The 19,827-nt window shown below is 44.0% G+C and overlaps 1 protein-coding gene and 2 long non-coding RNA genes across 7 annotated transcripts in view; 1 reads left to right on the top strand and 2 right to left on the bottom strand.

Annotated features, from left to right (window-relative positions):
- LOC117244348 overlaps window positions 1-2,478 on the bottom strand; it is a 9,562-nt gene extending 7,084 nt beyond the window's left edge. Inside the window, exon 1 of the long non-coding RNA XR_004497264.1 lies at window positions 2,432-2,478. This is a non-coding gene — a long non-coding RNA (uncharacterized LOC117244348). The remainder of the gene's footprint in view (window positions 1-2,431) is intronic.
- Window positions 2,479-2,737: 259 nt separating this feature from the next.
- On the bottom strand, window positions 2,738-15,767 carry LOC107203725. Of its 5 annotated transcripts, XR_004497263.1 has the most exons (6): window positions 15,655-15,767; window positions 14,520-14,712; window positions 9,638-9,696; window positions 8,129-8,487; window positions 4,039-4,187; window positions 2,738-3,406 (listed from the first exon to the last, which is right to left on the bottom strand). It is a non-coding gene; the product is annotated as an uncharacterized LOC107203725 (long non-coding RNA). The 5 variants fall into 5 exon arrangements; XR_004497261.1 differs by having other exon boundaries at window positions 8,129-9,696; XR_004497260.1 differs by lacking the exon at window positions 8,129-8,487.
- Window positions 15,731-19,827, top strand: part of IRS4 (insulin receptor substrate 4) — a 23,323-nt gene continuing 19,226 nt past the window's right edge. Inside the window, exon 1 of the mRNA XM_015626032.3 lies at window positions 15,731-19,805. Within this exon, the coding sequence (XP_015481518.1) occupies window positions 15,755-19,805 (4,051 nt within the window). The 5' untranslated portion in view covers window positions 15,731-15,754. The remainder of the gene's footprint in view (window positions 19,806-19,827) is intronic.

The raw sequence follows: 19,827 nt of genomic DNA, 5'->3' as shown, positions 1-19,827 counted from the left end.
CAAAGAGAGCAAAAGAACTCTGCCTGTACTCCTTAAGGGGGTGTTTACAAGTTGAATTCACTTTTTAATGGTCAGATCTGCTGTCAATTCTTGGAAATGACTGATAATTGGTCAGGAGGAAAAACTCCCATCAGCCACCAGCAGCTTCAACTTCCCCTCTTTCCTCAGCTGTCTTAAAGGTAAAGCTACCCCATGACACTGAGCCACCTGTTTCTGCTCAACTGCTTCTGTAATTGTTCAGCATGGCCTTGGAGCTTTTTCTGCACTGCCTCTGCCCTGGGGGTGCCTTTGTTCTCTGTGCACACCTCAGTGCTTTCCTCCAAGTCCCCCTGGTTCGGGTGGAAACCAATCTAAATTTGGCTTCTTTTCTTCCAGGGTAGTAAAGTTGGAACTTAAATAAGATTGTAGTGTTAAAAGCGTCTCCAAAAGTGAAGCAAATAGTTCAGGACGTATCACATCCTACTGTAGCTGAACAGACTCTGCCTGCTGCTTCGGTGTTTGATCTGAGCTTGCAGCTGTTGCACGAGCTGTTCTATTTGTTGTTGCCACCTTAATAGATCTTTTTTAGGTGTACCATTAAAATTTACTGATTCTTCTCCTGCTGGTGGTTTCCTGTCTGTTGACTGTAGCAACACGCCTGGTAGGGAGAGGGACATCCTGCAGCTTTCCCCAGTTAACAGTAGATGGTGGCTGGCAATCTGGGGCTTTGATTTCTGATGACGTGTGAGGCTCCGCCCGCCTGGGGCTGGCAGCATCTTCTTCCTGAGACAAGTCATTTCTACATCCGCATTCAGCGGAGTAACTTCCAGCTTGGGCTCAGCTGACGTGGACTCAGCCACTCCAGAGCACCCCTGAGATTTTAAAAGTTCCGATACAGTGCTACACTGCTTTCCTGTGAACCCCTTCGCTGGCTGAACGTGCCCAACCCCAAGAAAGGCACCCAGACAGCTGATTGATGTGGCAGGAGGTGACTGTGGCACTTTCGTTTCGGGATACACCATGGCTTCTAAGGCAGCGGCTACAACCCTGGACTCTGCCTTCATATTTTTTAAGGTATCCAACACAAGTTTCCATATCGAACTGAGCGATACTACATCTTTACTCTTTCCCGTGATTGCCATTTCCCACATCAGAGCCCTTATATCCATCTATTTCTTAACTGCAAAAAGCAGTGGGGGCACTGCTAAATGCCCATGGTTTTTAGGCCATATAATGAGCTTTTCCAGGTCCTTTTCCCTGGCTGGTTCACTTCGTTTAACGATAATGCTAAGAAGCAGTTTTTTAGCTGCTGTGAACTCTGTTTCCATTTTTTGTGGGGACACGGCGGGGGGAGGGTCGCAACCCCTCACTTACTCCTCCATCTTCAGACTTCCCCAGCGACCTGCCCCCTTTTTCCGTGGGTCGCCTATCCAGTACCGATCCAAGGCAGCATCTATCTGTGCTCAGATCTGCTCCACCAACCTCGGTCCAAGGCCTCGTCCCACTATGCGTGGACCCATCCATGTCCCCCTGCCTGCAGGGTCCCGTTCAGAGCACCAGATATTGAGAGACCGCCAGCTATTCACAACTCTTCACAGAAGTAAACGTGAACACCATTTATTTCTATCTTTAGCACACTTATATAGGGTTCTACAGGGTTCGCGGGCTAAGCAAGTTACCGTTGGCTAATGCACATAGATTTACATTTTTTCTCCTATACACAAGGATATTGTTTTGCTTTACTCTCTCTTCTGCGGGAAGTTTTCAAGGACTTTAGCCTTTAATATCACGACTTATATCAAAGGCTGTTTTGTGCAGACAGGCCATTACTAATATATAAAATATTATGAACATGTATGTTCTTAAATCACAGTTTGAAATCACAAATTTGAATCTCAGATGCTGTTCTATTGCTGTATGTTTGCATCTCCTGCTACATTGGTTTGACCTAACATGTTTCATAGACATGAGACATTGAAAATTAAGAAAACAACAGAAGTTCTCTTGTTTATTGTACTTTAATTATTATTACTGCAAGAGTTTGAGCCAGATTTTCTCTGTGGATATAGGGGTGGAAAGTTGAGCAGTAATTCTCCAGATTCTAGACTAACCCCCACCCCAGTCCAAGAAACTGAAATTTCAGAAAGGCTTTGTCTTTCACAAATATGTGAAGCCTACACAAAAATATAAAATAAACTGTCAGAGGGCTACACTGCACTGAGCTACTGTCTTGGTTCTAGAAGACAGGTGTCTGCTAGGGAGGGCAGGAGCCTCCCTTGGGATGAATGAATGTAGACCCCCTCCCTCCGAATTATTATAATTTTGAAATCAAGGGGCTTTTAGGCAGAGATCTGGGGATAGGAATAACAGTTCTTTACTAGTATAACCAGGCAAACAAACAACAATAACTACAGCAATAACAAGAAAACAAAACCAGAGACCCCGTGACAACCTTCTCGGCTGAGATGGGATGGAGGAGAGGTTTTGTTTTCACAAACCCCCTCGGGCAGTCAGTCCCAGTGCTCCTGCAGGGCTCTGAGGAACAGTCAGCTGGAAGAGCAGGGACGAGCTGAGATCCTGGGCCGGTGGCTGAGGTGGATCAGCAGCTCCGCAGCGGTGCCTGGCACTGCCACGTGTCCCGGCAGGACAGGGTATGCGAGGCCACCAACAAAGAGGGAAGAAAGAGAAGAAGCAGCAGCTCTGTCTGGGTGATGGCGAAATTCCCTTCTTTTTCCCGCAGCAGCTCCGCGACCCAGAAAACAAAAATGTCTCTCCCTGAAGCCGAAGACAGCCAACCAAAAACTGTCCCCACCCTTCTTTCCTGCCCCCTTCCCCCTTCCCCTGGGCCCGGCCACTCTTTGTCCTTTGTCAAGCACCCCCTAAGTACTCACAGTTAGGTTGTCCCAGCAACTAATGGGTAAAAATTCCACAGGCAGGCCAGAAAAACAAAAAAAACAACAAAAAAGGACACCTAACCCTCAACAGCTACATAACTGAAATAACAGCTATAAAACTTTAAAAAATTAGGTTCACATATTCTTTATATAAAATTAAAAAAGTTTAATAGAAAGAAAATTAGGAGATAGAAATAAAGTAAAATATACAAATATGGCCGGGTGCCTCAGCATTCAGCCAAGAGAGCACACCTTACTAACAAAGGATTGTTCCTTAACAACAGAACCCTATTACATATTCATAAATTCTCATACATGATTCAAACATTCCCCTTAAGTTTTAGAAGTTTCTTTGTTTAGTTTTAACTCACCCTCCTTCCAATAGATCGATCTTCTTGGCTCCACTGAGTTTCACACTCCCTGATACAGAGGTGCAATAAATTCCTCCCTTGGAGTTCTGGTCACTGCTGTCTTCATCTGGATAAAATAATCTAAGAATGCAGGGCAGGTTTCCTGACTATCTTTTTCAGTCTCTGGGTTATATAAACAAAAGTAGTTTTTGCTTTAATACCATGCTATAGCCTAACATATTTGTATTATACTACTATTTTTAAGTTTCATCAATAACAGAAATAGAAGGAACTATATTAATACAACAAAGGTTTTTAACCTTATACATATAACATTCATTTTAATATTTGTGAAAAGCCAATAATATAATATGTATCTATAACAAAACCCACTGTGAAAACTGATCCTTGATTCTTCTCTATCATTTAACCACTTATTCACCCAAGTGAGGATCTTCCATCTTAACCTTTGCCAGTTTAACTTCTGTGGGAGCATTTGATGTGATTTTTTAATTTTTTACAAATAAAAGTAGACTGTATAAACTGCTCTCCTCTCATCCACCTGCTCACTAATTTCTTTAAAGATTCAAATAGATTTGTGACAAAAGATGAATTGACATTTCCTGAATATATAGTATTTACAATTGCAGGAACTTACTCCACTCTAGGTAGTTTCTATTAGTTCGCCTGGTACAGTTTTCAACATAATTATTATGCTAAGAGAGGAAAACATTATGCATACTTCTCTTGACTATCACAAAAAGGAATTTCTAAACCAGACTTTGATTTAGCCATTACTGTTGCACATCACTTACCAGCTGGTGTTGTAGTCAGCAACCTCAGGATCTCGTCCAGGGAAGCAGCAGGATTCTGGGGACCAGCATGAAATACCAACCGAGACGGGCTCCGTTCATGAAACCATTTACTCAGCATGGAAACAAAGTCAGGTCCAGAACAGAGAGCCCTGAACAGAGGCACAGCAGGGGTTTTTGAGGGACAGAACTCTTAAGGGTTTCCACCTTTGAGGGTGGAGTTCAGGGTCAGGGACCAGTAGAAGCACACCAAGGGAGAAGCCCCCAGGGACTCAAACCAAATCAGAGCACCTGGGCCGCCCTTCACAAGGGGTTTGGGGTGGGACAATGTAACTTTGTCTCCCCTGAGGCTGCTGCCACATCGTCTCATCTCAGTTTTCTACAATTCCTTATTTTCAGCTCATTTAAAGCATAATTTTGTATTGTGTATTATATTCGTATTGTAGATGTGATACAATGAACATTTACTTTTTAAGTTTTTATTAATTCTCATCTACATTTTTATACAAGTAAAAGGTCTGTGAGCAACAAAGTTGTCCTCGGATGATTGTGATTTTAAATTGTATCCCCATTCATCCACCTAACCCAGAAATAGGTTTTGTATCCTTAAAATTTCATCTAAGAGTAAAAGTGAGCGGAGAGGAAGCACCGGATCTGTTATCAGAGACTGTACTTGCTCCCCCCGCATCCTGGGACGGGGTTTTGACTACAGCACAGACAACAGGGACAGATCACCTTGGCTTTCCAACTAGCCAAAGGGAGAGATCTTCCTGGACTGTTTTCTTTCCTTTTCCTTGGAACGGATCAAACCTGCTCTGAACTGGGGACTCGGGGGAGCACCGGGAGCTTGCACCCGTGGACTACCGGGAGCCCAGCCTGGGCAGCGGCATTTTCCAGCGCCAGAGGGATTGATAACAGAGCGAACACCCACAGGAGGGAGACCCTCTGAATTTGTCATCTCTTCAGAGCGGCAAGAGGTTTTGTAATTTGATATTGTTCATTCTTGTGCTGGGTAGTGCTCTGCATGTTAAATAAATAGGTTTTTTCCACTTCTTTCAGAGAAATCTCTTCCAGAACTGGTTGGGGGGTGGGAGAAAGTGGCCACGTGGGTTTGCTTCCCGGGGGCGGGGGGGCATTGGGACTTTTCTCACAAATTTGCCCTAAACCAGGACAAAAGCAATCAGCATACAGGGAAACTGTAATGGGGATCATATTCTCCTACTGACTTATGCTGAAGATGAAAGGAAAGGTATCAACCATTAACAATACCTGACCTATATTTACATTATTTTAATACTGTATCCCACTGTGAAACTTTGCACATTTCCTATTGTTATGGGAATACAGCTGAAAATTTAAGACAAAAAGCTTTCCTAAATGCAATGCCACACACTGTGGATCCTAATTTACCCTAACCACTGAATGGATCTGGGATCCAATTCCAGCACTGAAATGCTTCCTTAACACTAGAGCAGGCACAACTGGCAGACTGACTCAGCAATAACCATCAGACCCACACAAACACGGACATCCTTTCTTGTGGTAAGATGAATTTTTGTTACACATCTTCCATTCATGTACAGACTAGGCCCAAATCTGCTCAGTTTCTGTGATAATACATGATCCTTCCTCAAGCAAAAAAGCATTTAAACTAACATCCTTTCTTAACGTTCAAGTAATGAACATGTTACCTCTTGCTAATTTTGTGACTCAAAGAACAAGACATTGCTCATTTATGAAGTTTTGTTAGATTTATATACTTTTCCCACAATTGCAGCCTGTATGAAACAAGGCACTAAATGAGACTATTACTATAAAAATCTTTTTCTATACTGACATATATATTAATTACAGAGATGTAGTAATGTATGTGTAAGAAACCAAATTATTAACTTAAACTCTATAATGTACTCAATGCTACCACTGATTATCTGATGACTAAATCTATTAATTTAGATATCCATAATTTATGTCTCTAAGTTGTGTATGAATGCTCTTTTTTGTTCTGAAATACTTGCTCCCTACTGAATGTGTCTTGTGCATGGATATTGGGCATTACTACACAGACCCACTGGCGGACCTGAACTCCTGCTACACTGAGGTAAAGCAGCTCTGGAAAACAAAGTCACAAACCACTCATCCGTTTCAGAAGAGATTCTGGCTTGTACTAATATTTATCCTTAAGATAGCAGCATGAAGATAAGAGGACCATAAATTTGTAACACAAAGAGAATTGCCAAATAACATAGGATTAATGTTACTATTTATTTATTTGATCTCAGAATGTGAAAGAATAATTAAGGGTGGCTAAAATATGTTCAGAACAGGCAAACTTCTAAAGATCTCCCTACACATTCTAATGCCACCAATTCCCATTTTATTATTTCCCTTCCATTCTTTCTACTAGGCTTCCCTTCCATTCTTTCTACTAGGCAAATGACTGCTCCCACTCTCTTTGTGTGACACTCGCAATTGCTAAGAAAATATTTTTGCCTTCCTTCTTTCATCCGTATTTTCCCTTAACTTCTTGAGCTCCACTTTGATAGTCTTCTAGAGATTTGAAATTACCCTCTGTATCAGTGACACTTTGCTGTAAAATAGGGCTAATGAGGTCATGCTGACAGGACCAGAATAATATTTGTTCTGAAACTGAATACTCTGTTTAAATCTATTTCTGCACTAAGTCAATGCACTTTGAACTGTCGTGATGACTCAGAGCAAAGTTGCAAAGCTTCAGTTCTACAAAGAGATTAGTCACTTTGTTTTTTTGCAGAGCTGCTCTGAGTCAGCTGTAAATTGTTACACATCGAGTACCTGGGTACAACTTCAAAGGGTACAGGTAACTTCAGTGCAAATAAAGTTCAGGTTCAGGTAAAGTCCTCTGAAAATTTCACTGGAAAAGTATAGATGTTTAACACTGAAATAACCTGTTTCAACACACACTCTCATATTTACTATAGATTCTCCTTCTTCAAAAATAAAAAAATTTAAAAAATGCTATTCACTGCCAGACTTCACGAAGAACTGCTGTTGCCGCCAAGTTGGGAATTCTCAGTGCTTGATTCCTAGCTGGCTACCAGAATCATTAACCTCTTCAGACATCAAGAACAATGGACCTTTGCCTTGCTAGCTGATCTAATATTAACGAGTACTTTAATCTCAATTTTATTTACAGGAAAATCACTCTTCATCTCCAAATCTGCTGCCTGAATCTGTTAGCAGTCATTGTAGAGCTTAATTAGCTGATTGACTATTTGATTATGCTAGTCTTAATTCTTAAATTTAACTGACAAAAGTGTGTTTTTGTATGTGTTGCTATCTTCTCTCACTGTAACAGATTTTGCTTCCTATAGAATAAAAAATGAGTGCCCAAGGAACAAGCATTAGTTTCACAGCTGACAAGTGAGTAGAATGTCATACGTACATATGAGCAGATAAACTGCATCTGGGCATCTGAAGGTTACAGAGTTCTGCATGAAAGTAATAAGGCATTCCTGCATTCTATGCCACCCTGCCTCAAGGCTGTGCTAAGGACCCTAAATTAATGAGCCAACCTTGAAGAGAAATTATTTCCTTCTGTGAGCAAGTGGAGAAGTGGGGGGAATTTGGGTCAGAAGCAAAGATAATCGTCATTCTCCTCCCTTCTGTGTCAGCACAGGATGCTGGCTGGACATGAAGGAAGGAACGTGCTCCATCTAGCAGGGTCTGATGGCACACTCCCCACTTGTGCAATGCTACAGCTCAGGGGCAATATGATTCAGAGGATGCCTGAGTCACAACTTTTCACTGAGCTGCTCCGAACTGCCACAGCCATGTTTTGTCCCATCATGGAACAGATCCGGCTCACCTTGCATTCTCAAGTGTGTCAAGCAAGCACTGACTTCGTGAGGGGTACCAAAGCACTAGGCACTAATTCCTTTTGCAATAATTAAACCAGACTCACATATACTAACGAAAAGGCAACCACTGTCTGCTAATGTCATCAAACAGTAAAGCAGCACATTTAGTATGTGTGCTGGCTGAGATGTCTGTGGTGTCATACTACACATTTAAAATAATTCCTTACAGACCAACAAAGGTATTTTCACCGCACCTTTGGGGAGCGAAAATTGCAGGTTCTCCGGAGCTCATAGCATTGCCACAGCCAGGGGCACTCCCTGCAGCTCGCTACAGGAGTGCCAAGCAGGGCAACACTGTCTATCCGTGTGTCCCCCCGCAGGTCCAGAGGCACTCCTGAGCACCACCTGGCACCCTCCCAACAGGATGGTACAAAGCCATGTCCTAGGCACTCGGCAGAATGGTTGTGGCCCCTGGACAGAGCTGCCGTGGGAACACGCTGCCACCCATTGCTATCCCAGGTGCCAGAGCCTGTCCCAGGGAGTGGGTGGCAGCATGGGAGCAGTGAAGCCAGTGGTGGCCAAGAAGACTGATCTGATCACACTGGTGGCAGCACTGCAAGAGGAGGGAGAAAGATTAAGGAGCATCAGGGAGTTCCAGATGACGAGTGGAACCAAACTCTGCCCTCCCCAAGATGGAAACAGGGATGACCACCAGAGAAAACCCATAATCAGGCTTTCCCCCCTTCTTAAATACATTATCCCTGAGGTGCTAGCACCGCGTAGGCTTGCATTGGCTATACTGGACATGGGGGAAACTTCTGGCAGCTCATCACAGAAGCCACCCCTGTAGCCTCTATCCACAGCTACCCAAACCTACCAAAATAAACAACCCACTTCATGTCACCAACACCATGCTGCCTCTGCCAGCAAACCCAACACATTCATTCCCTCACTTCTGGGTACTGTAAGTTTAAGAATTATCATTAAAATACACATTCATCACAAACTTCACTTATATAAACCAAAATAATTCCCTGCACCAAAATCAAAATAACATCAACACCAACAAAAGTTACAGACAATACTTCCCTCATTCCTTCACTACAGTTACAACTACCAAAATACTCTACAATCATTTACCTCTTCCCCCTCTAGCATTGTTCATCCATATTTTGTCCATTACCATTTCCTCTGTCCTTATCTCAAATTCCTCATGTCCCTGTTTGGGCATCAAAAAGGCCTTTCTTATTTTGGTGGGGGAAGATGAAATTAATCCCACTGCCTGGTGTTGCTATAGATTGCTACAAGTACTGTATACCCCCTTGCCACAGTCTATTAGCCCAGTCTTCAGTAGCAATAACCAGCACAGTGCTGTCCCTGGCAGTCACACCTCCAGAACTGGCTCAGTTCCAGTCATAGCAGCAATCCTCATCTTTGCCTGTGGCACCTGTAGAGGCATTGCCTGGAATTCTGTCTCCATCACCAACCATCAAACAGTGGGCAAACAGTACCTAGCAGCAGACTCACTTCTCCAAGTCACATCGGTCTTTCTCTGAACACTGTCCCAGACTTTTCTTACTCAAGCAGTGAGGATGGATTCTATGATTCATCAAACTTGTGCAAAAACCTGAAAGTTCTCATTTATAAATTGTCTAGAGGGCATTTATTTCTGCTAATAATTTTTCAAAATCAAAGAATTAAAGACATACTGGCTTGCAGGATATCAGGTTATAATTGTTAAAGTGGTTACAGCTTATGCTTACCAGAAGGCCCAATGGGAAAGGCACAGCTGCAGGCCGCACAGCTGAAAGTCGGTTGAGGGCTGAAAGGCAGTTAGGAGTGAGGAGACAGTCAGCTGAGTGACAGTTGGGAGTGAGATTGTGATTGGCTGAGGAATGTGTAGACAGCGTATGAGCGGGAAGCTGATTGGATGTTAGAATGTGTAGACAGCAGCACTGCAGCTGAGTCAGCCAATGGGTGCCCTTCTTCTGTTAAATTCTTTTAGGTCTCAGTTTGGTTTCAGTTATGTCAGGTAGAGATTAAAGGTATAAAAAGGGTGTAATTTCTACAATAAAGCAATCTCCATCAGATGCATAAGGGAGCCTGTGTTGCTGTGTTCCCTGTTGCTATGCTGGCTGATTGATATAAAACTCCTTTTGGTAGATAGGATGTACTGCAAAGAAGGTAATAGGAAAGCTTCTTTTGCACTCAGTTTGGAAAAAAAAATGGTTTTGATTTACAAAAATAGTCCTGTCTGCTCATTACCATGAGTAGTTAAAAACTGATATTAATTACACCATTTTCATTTCCATTTATATAAACAGGTATTTTTACTTTCTGTTCCACTCCACTGTTCTCCAAAGACAATCTGTGAAATTACTAAGAGTCTGGTTGCTTTAGTAGTTTCCCCATCTTAATTACCTGGACATACGACTAAAACTATGTACAGAAAAAGGATACAATAGTGTTTCTTTCACTAGCAGGGTTGCATAATATCACAGATAATCCTAAATATATATATCCCAAGCAGCAACTATTCATCAATAGGAAAACAAACTAGTAAGAATAGTAAGAATAATCTTACTATTTATTCATGATCCAGTGAGAAAATGTTGTGTAAATGTGAGTGTAAGCCTTTGAAAAACAACATTCTGTGGCTCTTTTCATTGTGTGGTGACACCATCCCCAATTGTATAAAACAGTAAAGAAACCAACCATCTGAGTATTTCTCTAGACAATATGATAGGATTAGATAGATAGTGAAAGGAGTATAATGGAACAAGTAAACAACCAAATCCTCATTATCAGAGAGGTGCTGAGCACCCACAGCTCTGGGAACTCTTTAATATGTCTGCCTTTAATCTTTGTGCCTGAAAATCTTAAATTCAAATCTGTGCATTTTCGTAAGTGAGCATCATCACAATTGCTGTGATGGTTCATATTATTTCAACACAGCAAGGAAGGCCTGGATGAGAGAAATAAGACCCCCATGTAACTTATGCCAGAAAATGCATGTGTAGAGGACTCTTAGTGCACAGTGGATTCTACACAATCATAAGGATGAAGGAAGCTCTCAGGTTGGCTTTACAAGAATTTAATATAATTTATATATATAATTTAGAAATATTTATATATAAATAAATAATACATAAAATGATAATAAATATTATAGATATAATTGGTGTATTTTTTATATCAAAATGTGTGAGATTTTTTGTCATTAACAGATTTTATCTCTAAACACAGTATTTTGAGCAAGGGAGGGGATTATTATTTCCATTAAATGATCACAGGATTGAAACAAGGTAGAGGGAGAGATTTGCCCAAGGAAGTAGGGTAAGTTTGCCACAAACTGAAGCAACAATTTAGAACTCCCTATCTGTACTTTAAACAGAGGGTATTACTGTCCTCTGGATCTTGGTTAAGAAATGGCACAATAATTCAATTTTCTTATTCCACTGACATACAATGGACAGGGATGTTTCGCCATCTGCAGAATAACCCATGCTAACTGGCAATTTCAAACCACAGTTCTACTTGATTTTGTGAGCTAACTTTGCTTCTTGTAAAAATCATTGTATCACCTACTGTGAGAGCAGAACTGCTAAGAAGTTAATGACAGCAGGCTACTTTGGAGATGTAAAGTTAAAATGAGGAAGAGTTTGGGCCATAAATATACATTATGAACAATTACATTAATTTATTTTGCATAAATGTATAGAAATGTATGATTAGTGAAAATATAACACATACAATTAAAGACTGAATCTTACTTTTCACTTAACATCCTTTGGTTGCTAAATACTTCTGGGATATTTTTATTCTAAATTTCTACAGAGGTGGTTTCTCCAGTTCCTTTTCTTTTATGAAAATGTCACAAGTACAATTGAGCCAGGATTGTGTTTTACTATTCAAGAAAACTGATGTCCTTTTTGTTTTTTATAGGGTAATTACTTCTGTAAATATAACTGAGGATGGGCATAAGATAGGCTGTTGTAACTAGAAGAAATGAGCAATGAACATGCAACATCACATCCAAAACCATTTACTTCTTATATTTTAACTAAATGAATAATATCACTTCTTGTGGAATTTCAAAGATCCCAACAGAAAACCATTCCTTGTTCCTTAGTACTTCAGCCACAGATGATAAATTTGGCCCTCCACTTGGATCAACAATAGTTTAATTGCTTTATATTACAGACTTAATAGCTACTTGTGGAAACTATAATGAAAGAAATGGTTTCAAATTTCTGGCCTTTGACAATGCCTGCTTCATGCAGACATTTGGTAGGGTAGAAAGAACAAACACATGAAACATAAAGCAAACATAGAAGCTCTAAGAAATACAGGTTCTTCAAGTCTGGTGAAGATCAAGAGACATGTGGAGGGAATTTTGATTTCTCTGAAAGACAATGCATCCACAGCTAAGGAAACATTTCATATACAGGCTATGTTGGTTTCTGTAAGCAAAACTGAAGAATATAAAGCTGATGCTATATAAAAAGTGGGGCACTGATTTTACAGAGAAAACTATGGCTATGTGCCAGACAAGTAGCCAAAGAAATGGTAAGAAAGAAACCTACAGAAGTTTGTGAAAGTTATAATAATTTGTGACAAAAAAGATAGTAAAATTAGATCAAATCCCATAGCCAGACACTTATCTCAGTAATGGAAGGGTATTATACATTAACAAGTATGCTAAAATGTTTTATATAAGCGACAAAAATAAAAAATCAATACTACAGGAAAGCAGTAATTTTGATTCCACAACTGCACAAAAGACTCTACACAATAGATATTCAAAGAGAGAGAAAACAAATAGTTGTTTTTCCTACTCATGACAGTTGAGTAAGAGTATGCAAATTATAGCTTAGCTTGTACTTTTGGTAAGTATTTTTTGGTAGTCACATAGGAAAACATGAACAAATTATGTTTTCAGGAATGCTAAGCACTGATTTTATGCCAGAGAGAACACAGTGGAAAAATCCATTTCTATTAATTCTATTTCTGCAGGTCCCTGTGGATCTGATCACATGTGTCCACCACCCCAAAATTCTGCATTACTTAATTATGCATTGGTTGGTTTCTCTACTCCCTAGCAAAAACACTGTAAGTGCAATGTAAGAGAAAACAACTTTTAAAAGAGACCAGAAAACAGTGATAAATTTCTTCTTACAGGGACAGATTATTCATAGTTACTGTCAAACAAGCCCAGAGGTTGATGACTAAAAAAATACATAAACGAAAAAGAGAAATCAAGCCTTTTGTTTCAAAAGTGTTCTTTCTTTTTCTCAAATATGTCCTTCAGCAACCTGTCCAAATAAGCATGCAATGAAAAAAGTTCACCTTGCTCTATGCATTTAAAACTTCAAATTTCCAGGTAAAAGTACAGAATGAAACCCAAACAATTATGGAAATCTCAGCCTCACCTGATTGATAGACCAGGCAGAAAATAATGAAAAATAAAAGGAATTCATCTTCATAAACCACTTTAATTCTAACATGGACTATCAACAATATAATTGTATAGTTAATTCATGACACCATTAACTAGCGGGGAGTTTAGTTGTGTATTTTTGTGCCAACATGTCTGAATGGCTTTAAAAACTATATTTAATCTCAGTTTTCTAGCGTTAATTTATTTTGGGAATACTTATATTTCTGTAATTACAACTTATTTACTGTATTGCCATAACACTTAGGAGCTCTAATCTTGTACAGAAATATAACACATTAGATGATGTAAAAACATAAACTAAAAAGAGTGCAGCTTAAACACATTGCAAGCGAGTAGTGAATAGAGAATTATGGAAAAACAAAGAAAAAGAAAGAGACATTAACAATCAATATGGCAAGTACAAGGTTTGGCATGTCAGTTTCCAAACTGAGTTGCTGGAGACTTCAAAAAATATCTTTTCCCACACCTGAGAGGCAGAATGGAAGAAAACATGGAGCTATTTATCCCAAAACAAAACAAGTGGGTGGTGGAAGTTGGTGTTAGGAATTATTGAGAGCTGTCATCTCACAATGAATCATAGGTGAGGTAATCGAAGAGTGACCTGGAAAGCGAATCAAGACAGAAAGTAAAGAAGTGTGTGGTCAAAATTACTGGCTAGGGAAATGATCTTTGCTGTTGTATTAGGAAAATGATTTTTTTCACACTTGACATGACTGGTACACACTGAGAGGAATTATGAGCTCGTCTTTACAAACAAGCTGTGGGTCAGTTGATAAGATGTAGCTATCAGTGAGAGACGACAGAAACAATGGGATGGATTCCAGTAGAAGATCAAAGAGGCACTGAAAGAGCACCATGAATTCCATAAAAGTTAAGAAGGGATTATGCATTGGGGGTGGCGGGGGGGAAGGTATCGCCGCCGGTATCAGGCGTTCCGGAAGCCTGTACCTCTCAAGTACCTCAGCCTATGGGGAAAGGGAGAAGGGACAAGCGGCCGGGAATTAGGATAAAAAGGAGGCTGCATCCTCCAAAAATTTGAGAAACCCCAGAGGAATGCCCCATGGCCTCTCCCTTTATTCGAATAAAATAAAAGGACTCCTCTGTCTCCTTTTTGGACATAAACCTCTGGTGTTTGTGGATTAATTTTCCTGACAACACAAACTCCTAATTCAAATAAAACGTACCTTTGGCTGGGACACTTTAATTAAGAGTGAGAAGGCACCAGGAACAGCATCCGCGGCCAACGCCCTGCCCTGCCCTGCTGCTTAAGCAGCACCACAGCACCGGAACACGGCTTGGGTTCACGTGGCTGTCACGGACCTACCACGTGCTCTGCTCACCAACTTGGACAGTGTCTTCTGTGAGGACATAGGCGAGCTGGCAAAAAGAGGAATTACCAGATGAAGAAAGTGCTAGGGAAGTGGGTAGAGGAAAGGAAGTGGTTCCCCGGCCTCCAACATTGCCTCTGAAATGACGAGGCATGTAATAACATCCACCGCTGTATTTTATCAATACAATTAATCTAGATGGATCAGAGATCTTTACAGCATACAAAAGCCGATTAACTGTGAAACAGAAGTAATTTGCTCTTCACTCTTTGTATTTTGACCGAAACCCTAGGAATTATGTCAGTGGCATGCTCGGATCACACATGCAAAGGATTGCACAGCAGTAACAAGAGGAAACGAAGATCGTCACTGTACCAAACCCTACTGCGACTGGAACCAGGCAATCCCGAACCCGAGACAAGGGTGCAGTGACACAGCAGTGTACCGAAAATGAGCAACCCACTGCATTTCACCAACACCGCGCTGCCTCTGCCAGCGACGGAAGTGGAAGATGAGGGGGGCAGTGAGGGGGTTTTTGGAGGTCTTAGAAGGCTGTGAGGGTTCTGTGGGTGCTGTGGAGGCTATGATAGGGGTTGTGGGGGCTATGAGGGCTCTGAGGGGGCTCTGGATGCTGGGAGATGTGGAGAGATCTACGAGGGCGAGTGATGCGCAGCCCCGGGGTCAGACATAGCGCTCGTGTGTGTGTGTGCGTGTGTGCGTGTGTGCGCGTGTGCGCGTGTGCGCGTGTGCGCGTGTGTGCGTGTGTGCGTGTGTGTGTGTGTGTGTGTGTGTGTGTGTGTGTGTCACGCGCGACCCCGCCACAGCCCCCGCTCGCCTTAGCACCCGACCCCAACGTCCGCTTGCGCGAGGGCAGGTTGTTTACTTCCTCCTCGTCGCGCGCTCCGCCCCCGTCAGGCGCCCTCCCCGTCCGCCAATCGCAGCCGCCGCAAACCCTGCTTGGCCCCGCCTCGAAAGAACCGGGCGAACGCACCGTCAGACGGTAGTATTCGTCAGCCGGGGCTTTGCGCTGATTAGCCAACCAGCCTGCCCATCTTCTCAAGGCTCCTCCTTCCCTTTACTCTCGCCGCCGAATGTACAGCTCTCCGGCCTTGCCTCCTCCGTCTGTGTGTGAAGCGAGGATTGGCTGTCGGACCGACCGCTCAACACTCCTGCCAATCACGGTCGGCACCTCCTCTTTTCTCAGCACAGGACACACCCCTCCACATCGCGGCCAGCCTGGGGCGGCCGCCGCCTCCCATTCCTCCGCAGCATTGCCCAGACGCTGTAGTCCCGCCTCCCCGGACAGGGCGCCGCAAAGCCCGCCCTTCTTCCTACTCCTCCCGCTGAGTGGGTCGCTGGTGAAGGACTGCCGTTTCCTATTGGTTCTGCCACTGCCACTCTGGCGCGCGGCCCGGTCGGCTCGCCGCTGCCCCCTAGCCCTGCAGGCCCCGCCCGCCGCCGACCCGCCCTCCGCAGAGTCACGTGATGTTTTCGCCGCGGTACTGCCGCCGCCGCCCGTGAATGCGAGTGGCCGGAGCGACCGGCGGAAACGAGCTGGGGGTGCAGGAGGCACCGCCCGCTTCCCATGCGTGGGGCGCTTCTCCGGTGAGCGTGGATTCCCTCTGCCCGCCCTGTGCCTCGTCCCTGGCGGTACCGGACCCTGCGTGGCCCCTAAGATGGCGAGCGGGATGAATGGCTCGGGCGGTGGCGGCGGCGAGGAGGAGCCGGGCGCCCGGCAGACGGGAGGCGGAGCCGCACCCCAGCAGGAGCCCGGCGTGCTCGGCGCGGCTGCGGGCGAGGGGGAGCCGGCGGCGGGCGAGTGTGGGCGCTGTCCGTCCCCTCAGCCACACCACCTGCTGCTGCTGCTGCGACGCTCGCCCAGCGCTTCGCTGTGTCCGGCGCCCGAGGCCGCCCCCGCTCCGGGCCGGGCCATTCCCTCGGCGGGTCGCAGCGGGCAGCCCCCCACGGTGGGCCGCGGCGCCGGCGAGGACGTGAGGAAGTGTGGGTACCTGCGGAAACAGAAGCACGGGCACAAGCGTTACTTCGTCCTGCGGGCCGAGAGCCACCTGGCCCCTGCCCGGCTGGAGTACTATGACAGCGAGAAGAAGTTCAAGAGCAGCCTGCGGGCGGCGGGGGCTGGCGGGCCGGCCGCGCTGTGCTGCCCCCCGCCTAAGCGGGTCATTCCCCTGTACCAGTGCTTTACTGTGAGCCGCCGCGCCGACGCTAAGCACAAGCATATCATTGCCCTGTATACCAAGGACGAGTACTTCGCCATGCTGGCCGAGAACGATGCCGAGCAAGAGGCCTGGTACCAGGCCATTAGCGAGCTCATGAATCAGAGCAAGAGGGGCTTCCTGGAGCAGGAGGACCATGCCGATCAGCAGATGGACGAGGATGATGAGCACTATGGGGCTGCTCTGAGGCCTGGTACTGTGTTCAAGGAGGTGTGGCAGGTCAACGTGAAGCCCAAAGGCTTGGGACAAACGAAAAACCTCACTGGAGTGTACAGGTTGTGTCTCTCCAGCAAGGCCATCCACCTTGTCAAGCTGAACTCGGAGGTACCTTCTGTTCACTTGCAGCTTATGAATATTCGCCGCTGTGGACACTCAGAGAATTTCTTCTTTATTGAAGTGGGCAGATCAGCCTCTATTGGACCTGGAGAACTCTGGATGCAAGTGGATGATTCGGTTGTTGCCCAAAATATGCATGAGACTTTTCTGGATACCATGAAAGCTCTGAAGGCCTTTGCAGAGTTCAGGCCCCGAAGCAAGAGCCAGTCTTCTGGTGGTGGCAGCAGTACCAACCCCATCTCGTTCATCACCACCAGGAGGAATTTGGGCAACCTACCCCCCAGCCAGACAGGCTTGCAGAGAAGATCTAGAACTGAGAGCATTGCTGGAGGGACTCCTCCTACCACCAAAAGCAACAACTCCTATCGCTTCAGAACATCCAGTGAAGGAGAAGGAACCATGACTAGACCTTTTAGGTCAGTGACTGGGAGTCTGATCCACCTGAATACTGCAAGAATGAATCTGGGCCGGCAAGAAGGGAGTGGAAGGTATGTGAGAGCTGCTTTCAGTTCATCTTACCACACCAGATCTGCTTCGCTGCCTGTTTCTCATTTTCCCTCCACCACAAGTCCCATCAGTGTTTCTTCCAGCAGTGGCCATGGTTCTGCTTCAGACATGCTAACCAGGCCTTCTAGCTCATCTGTTTGTGGTTCCCCAAGTGATGGGGGATTCATCTCTTCTGATGAGTATGGCTCCAGCCCTGGAGATTTCAGGTACTTTAGGGTGAGGAGTAATACACCAGATTCCTTGGGAAACACACCACCTATCAGAGAGGAGAACTGTCTGAGTGAATACATGTCCATGAATAAGCAACAGGGAGATGATGGCTCAAGAGATGATTATATGGAGGCTGAAAAATGTTTCAGGAAAAGAACTTACTCTCTAACAAAGCCAACTTCTGTAGCAGTGCAGCAGAAGACAACACAAACTACAGTTTTGTTGGATGAAGACTCTGCCAGAAATCATGGACAATTACTTTACTCTGAAACACCAAAATTGAAAGATAACCATGAACTGGAATACAGTGACACTAACCTTGATTCCATGTGTAACCAAAGCAGGAGTAAAGCCAGGGATGATGGGTACATGCCAATGATGCCAGGAGTTGCATCTTCTCTTTCCAGCACCAGTGATTACTTGCCAATGACACCTAAAAGCATGTCTGTTCCAAAACAGGTTAACAATTCATGGTCACCATCTCAGATTGACTCCCGAGGCTATATGATGATGTTTCCAAAGGATAGCTCTTCACCTGTACGGAGTCCTTTAACTGGATTTGCTTCTAAAGGAAGTAATGAGAAGATCGTAAACAATGAGTATATGGATATGTCACCTGGTAGTTCAGTTCCAAAGCATCACAGTGATTCAAATTATATTCATACCACTTCTGTTTCCAAAGGTTTTAGTTCGTATTTTTCTTTACCCCGAAGCTTTAAGGCATTATCAGGACAAAATGGTGACCACAGTGAATATGTTCCAATGTCTTCACCTGGAAAACTCTTGTATGATGCACCGGAAAATGTAAAGGGGGTCAGCAGTGAGACTCTGGCTAATGGCGTCTCTAAATTGCCAGCATTGAAAGGTTCGGATGAAGGACTTGTGCAGAACAGGGCTACCAGGCCCACACGATTGCCCCTAGGTACAAGAGGGAGTAATACCATCCCCAGAATGTATGATCGTACAGTTCCACCTGAGCCAGCCAGTCCTGGTGAATACATAAATATTGATTTTAATGAAAAGGCGAGTAACACACCGTATTCCTTGTCTGCAGAAGGATCTCCATCATCTCTAGGTTCAAGTAGTGACCACAGACAGTCACCGCTCTCTGATTACATGAGTGTTGACTTGGATGTGCAGTCACCAAAAACAGCGAAGGAACTGTCAAACTCTCTAACAGATATTTCCATTTATGCAAGTTCTGGTATTCCTAGAAACCAACCAAATGCTGACTATCCCAGGCTTCCATTTGGTGCTGCTTGTGTTAGCACGGCAAGTAACAGGACTGATGACTACACTGAGATGACGTTCAACATGGCAGCAACTCCACCAAGGCCATTTACTGAATCTGACAGTGCTGTAAAGATGGATAGTCCTTCTTCCATCGTTAAAAGACTCTGCATTGTTGATCAGTGTGCTGGTAGCAATAGCTTCTCTGTTCCTAGCTGTGACCTTCCTATAGGACCGAAGGTGATTCGAGCTGACCCTCAAGGCAGGAGGAGACACAGTTCTGAAACCTTCTCTTCTGCTGGGACTGTGACGACCTCATCCTCTTTCTTTACTGACAGTAGCAAAAGACACAGCTCTGCCTCATTCGACAATGTTTGGTTAAAACCAGATGAAAGTATTTCTGATGGTCAGGAAAGCAAAATGTCCAGGGATACCTCAACTGGATTTCAGAATGGCTTAAACTACATTGCTCTGAATTTATGCGATGACCCTCTAAGCTGTGAGGCGAGTACTACGGCGTCAGCTTGCCATCTCCAAAATGGTACTTCTGGTTTGGACAGTGGAGCTTACGTAAGCATAGATTTCAGCAGATCAGATGGGCTGAAGTGTAACGCTACAAGAAAAGGTTTGTAACTTTAAAAACACTT

The sequence above is a fragment of the Parus major genome, chromosome 4A (assembly GCF_001522545.3).
Source record: "Parus major isolate Abel chromosome 4A, Parus_major1.1, whole genome shotgun sequence".
NCBI lineage: Eukaryota > Metazoa > Chordata > Aves > Passeriformes > Paridae > Parus > Parus major.
The sequence above is the reverse complement of the archived record's forward strand: the minus strand, read 5'-3'. Positions and strand labels throughout refer to the sequence as shown.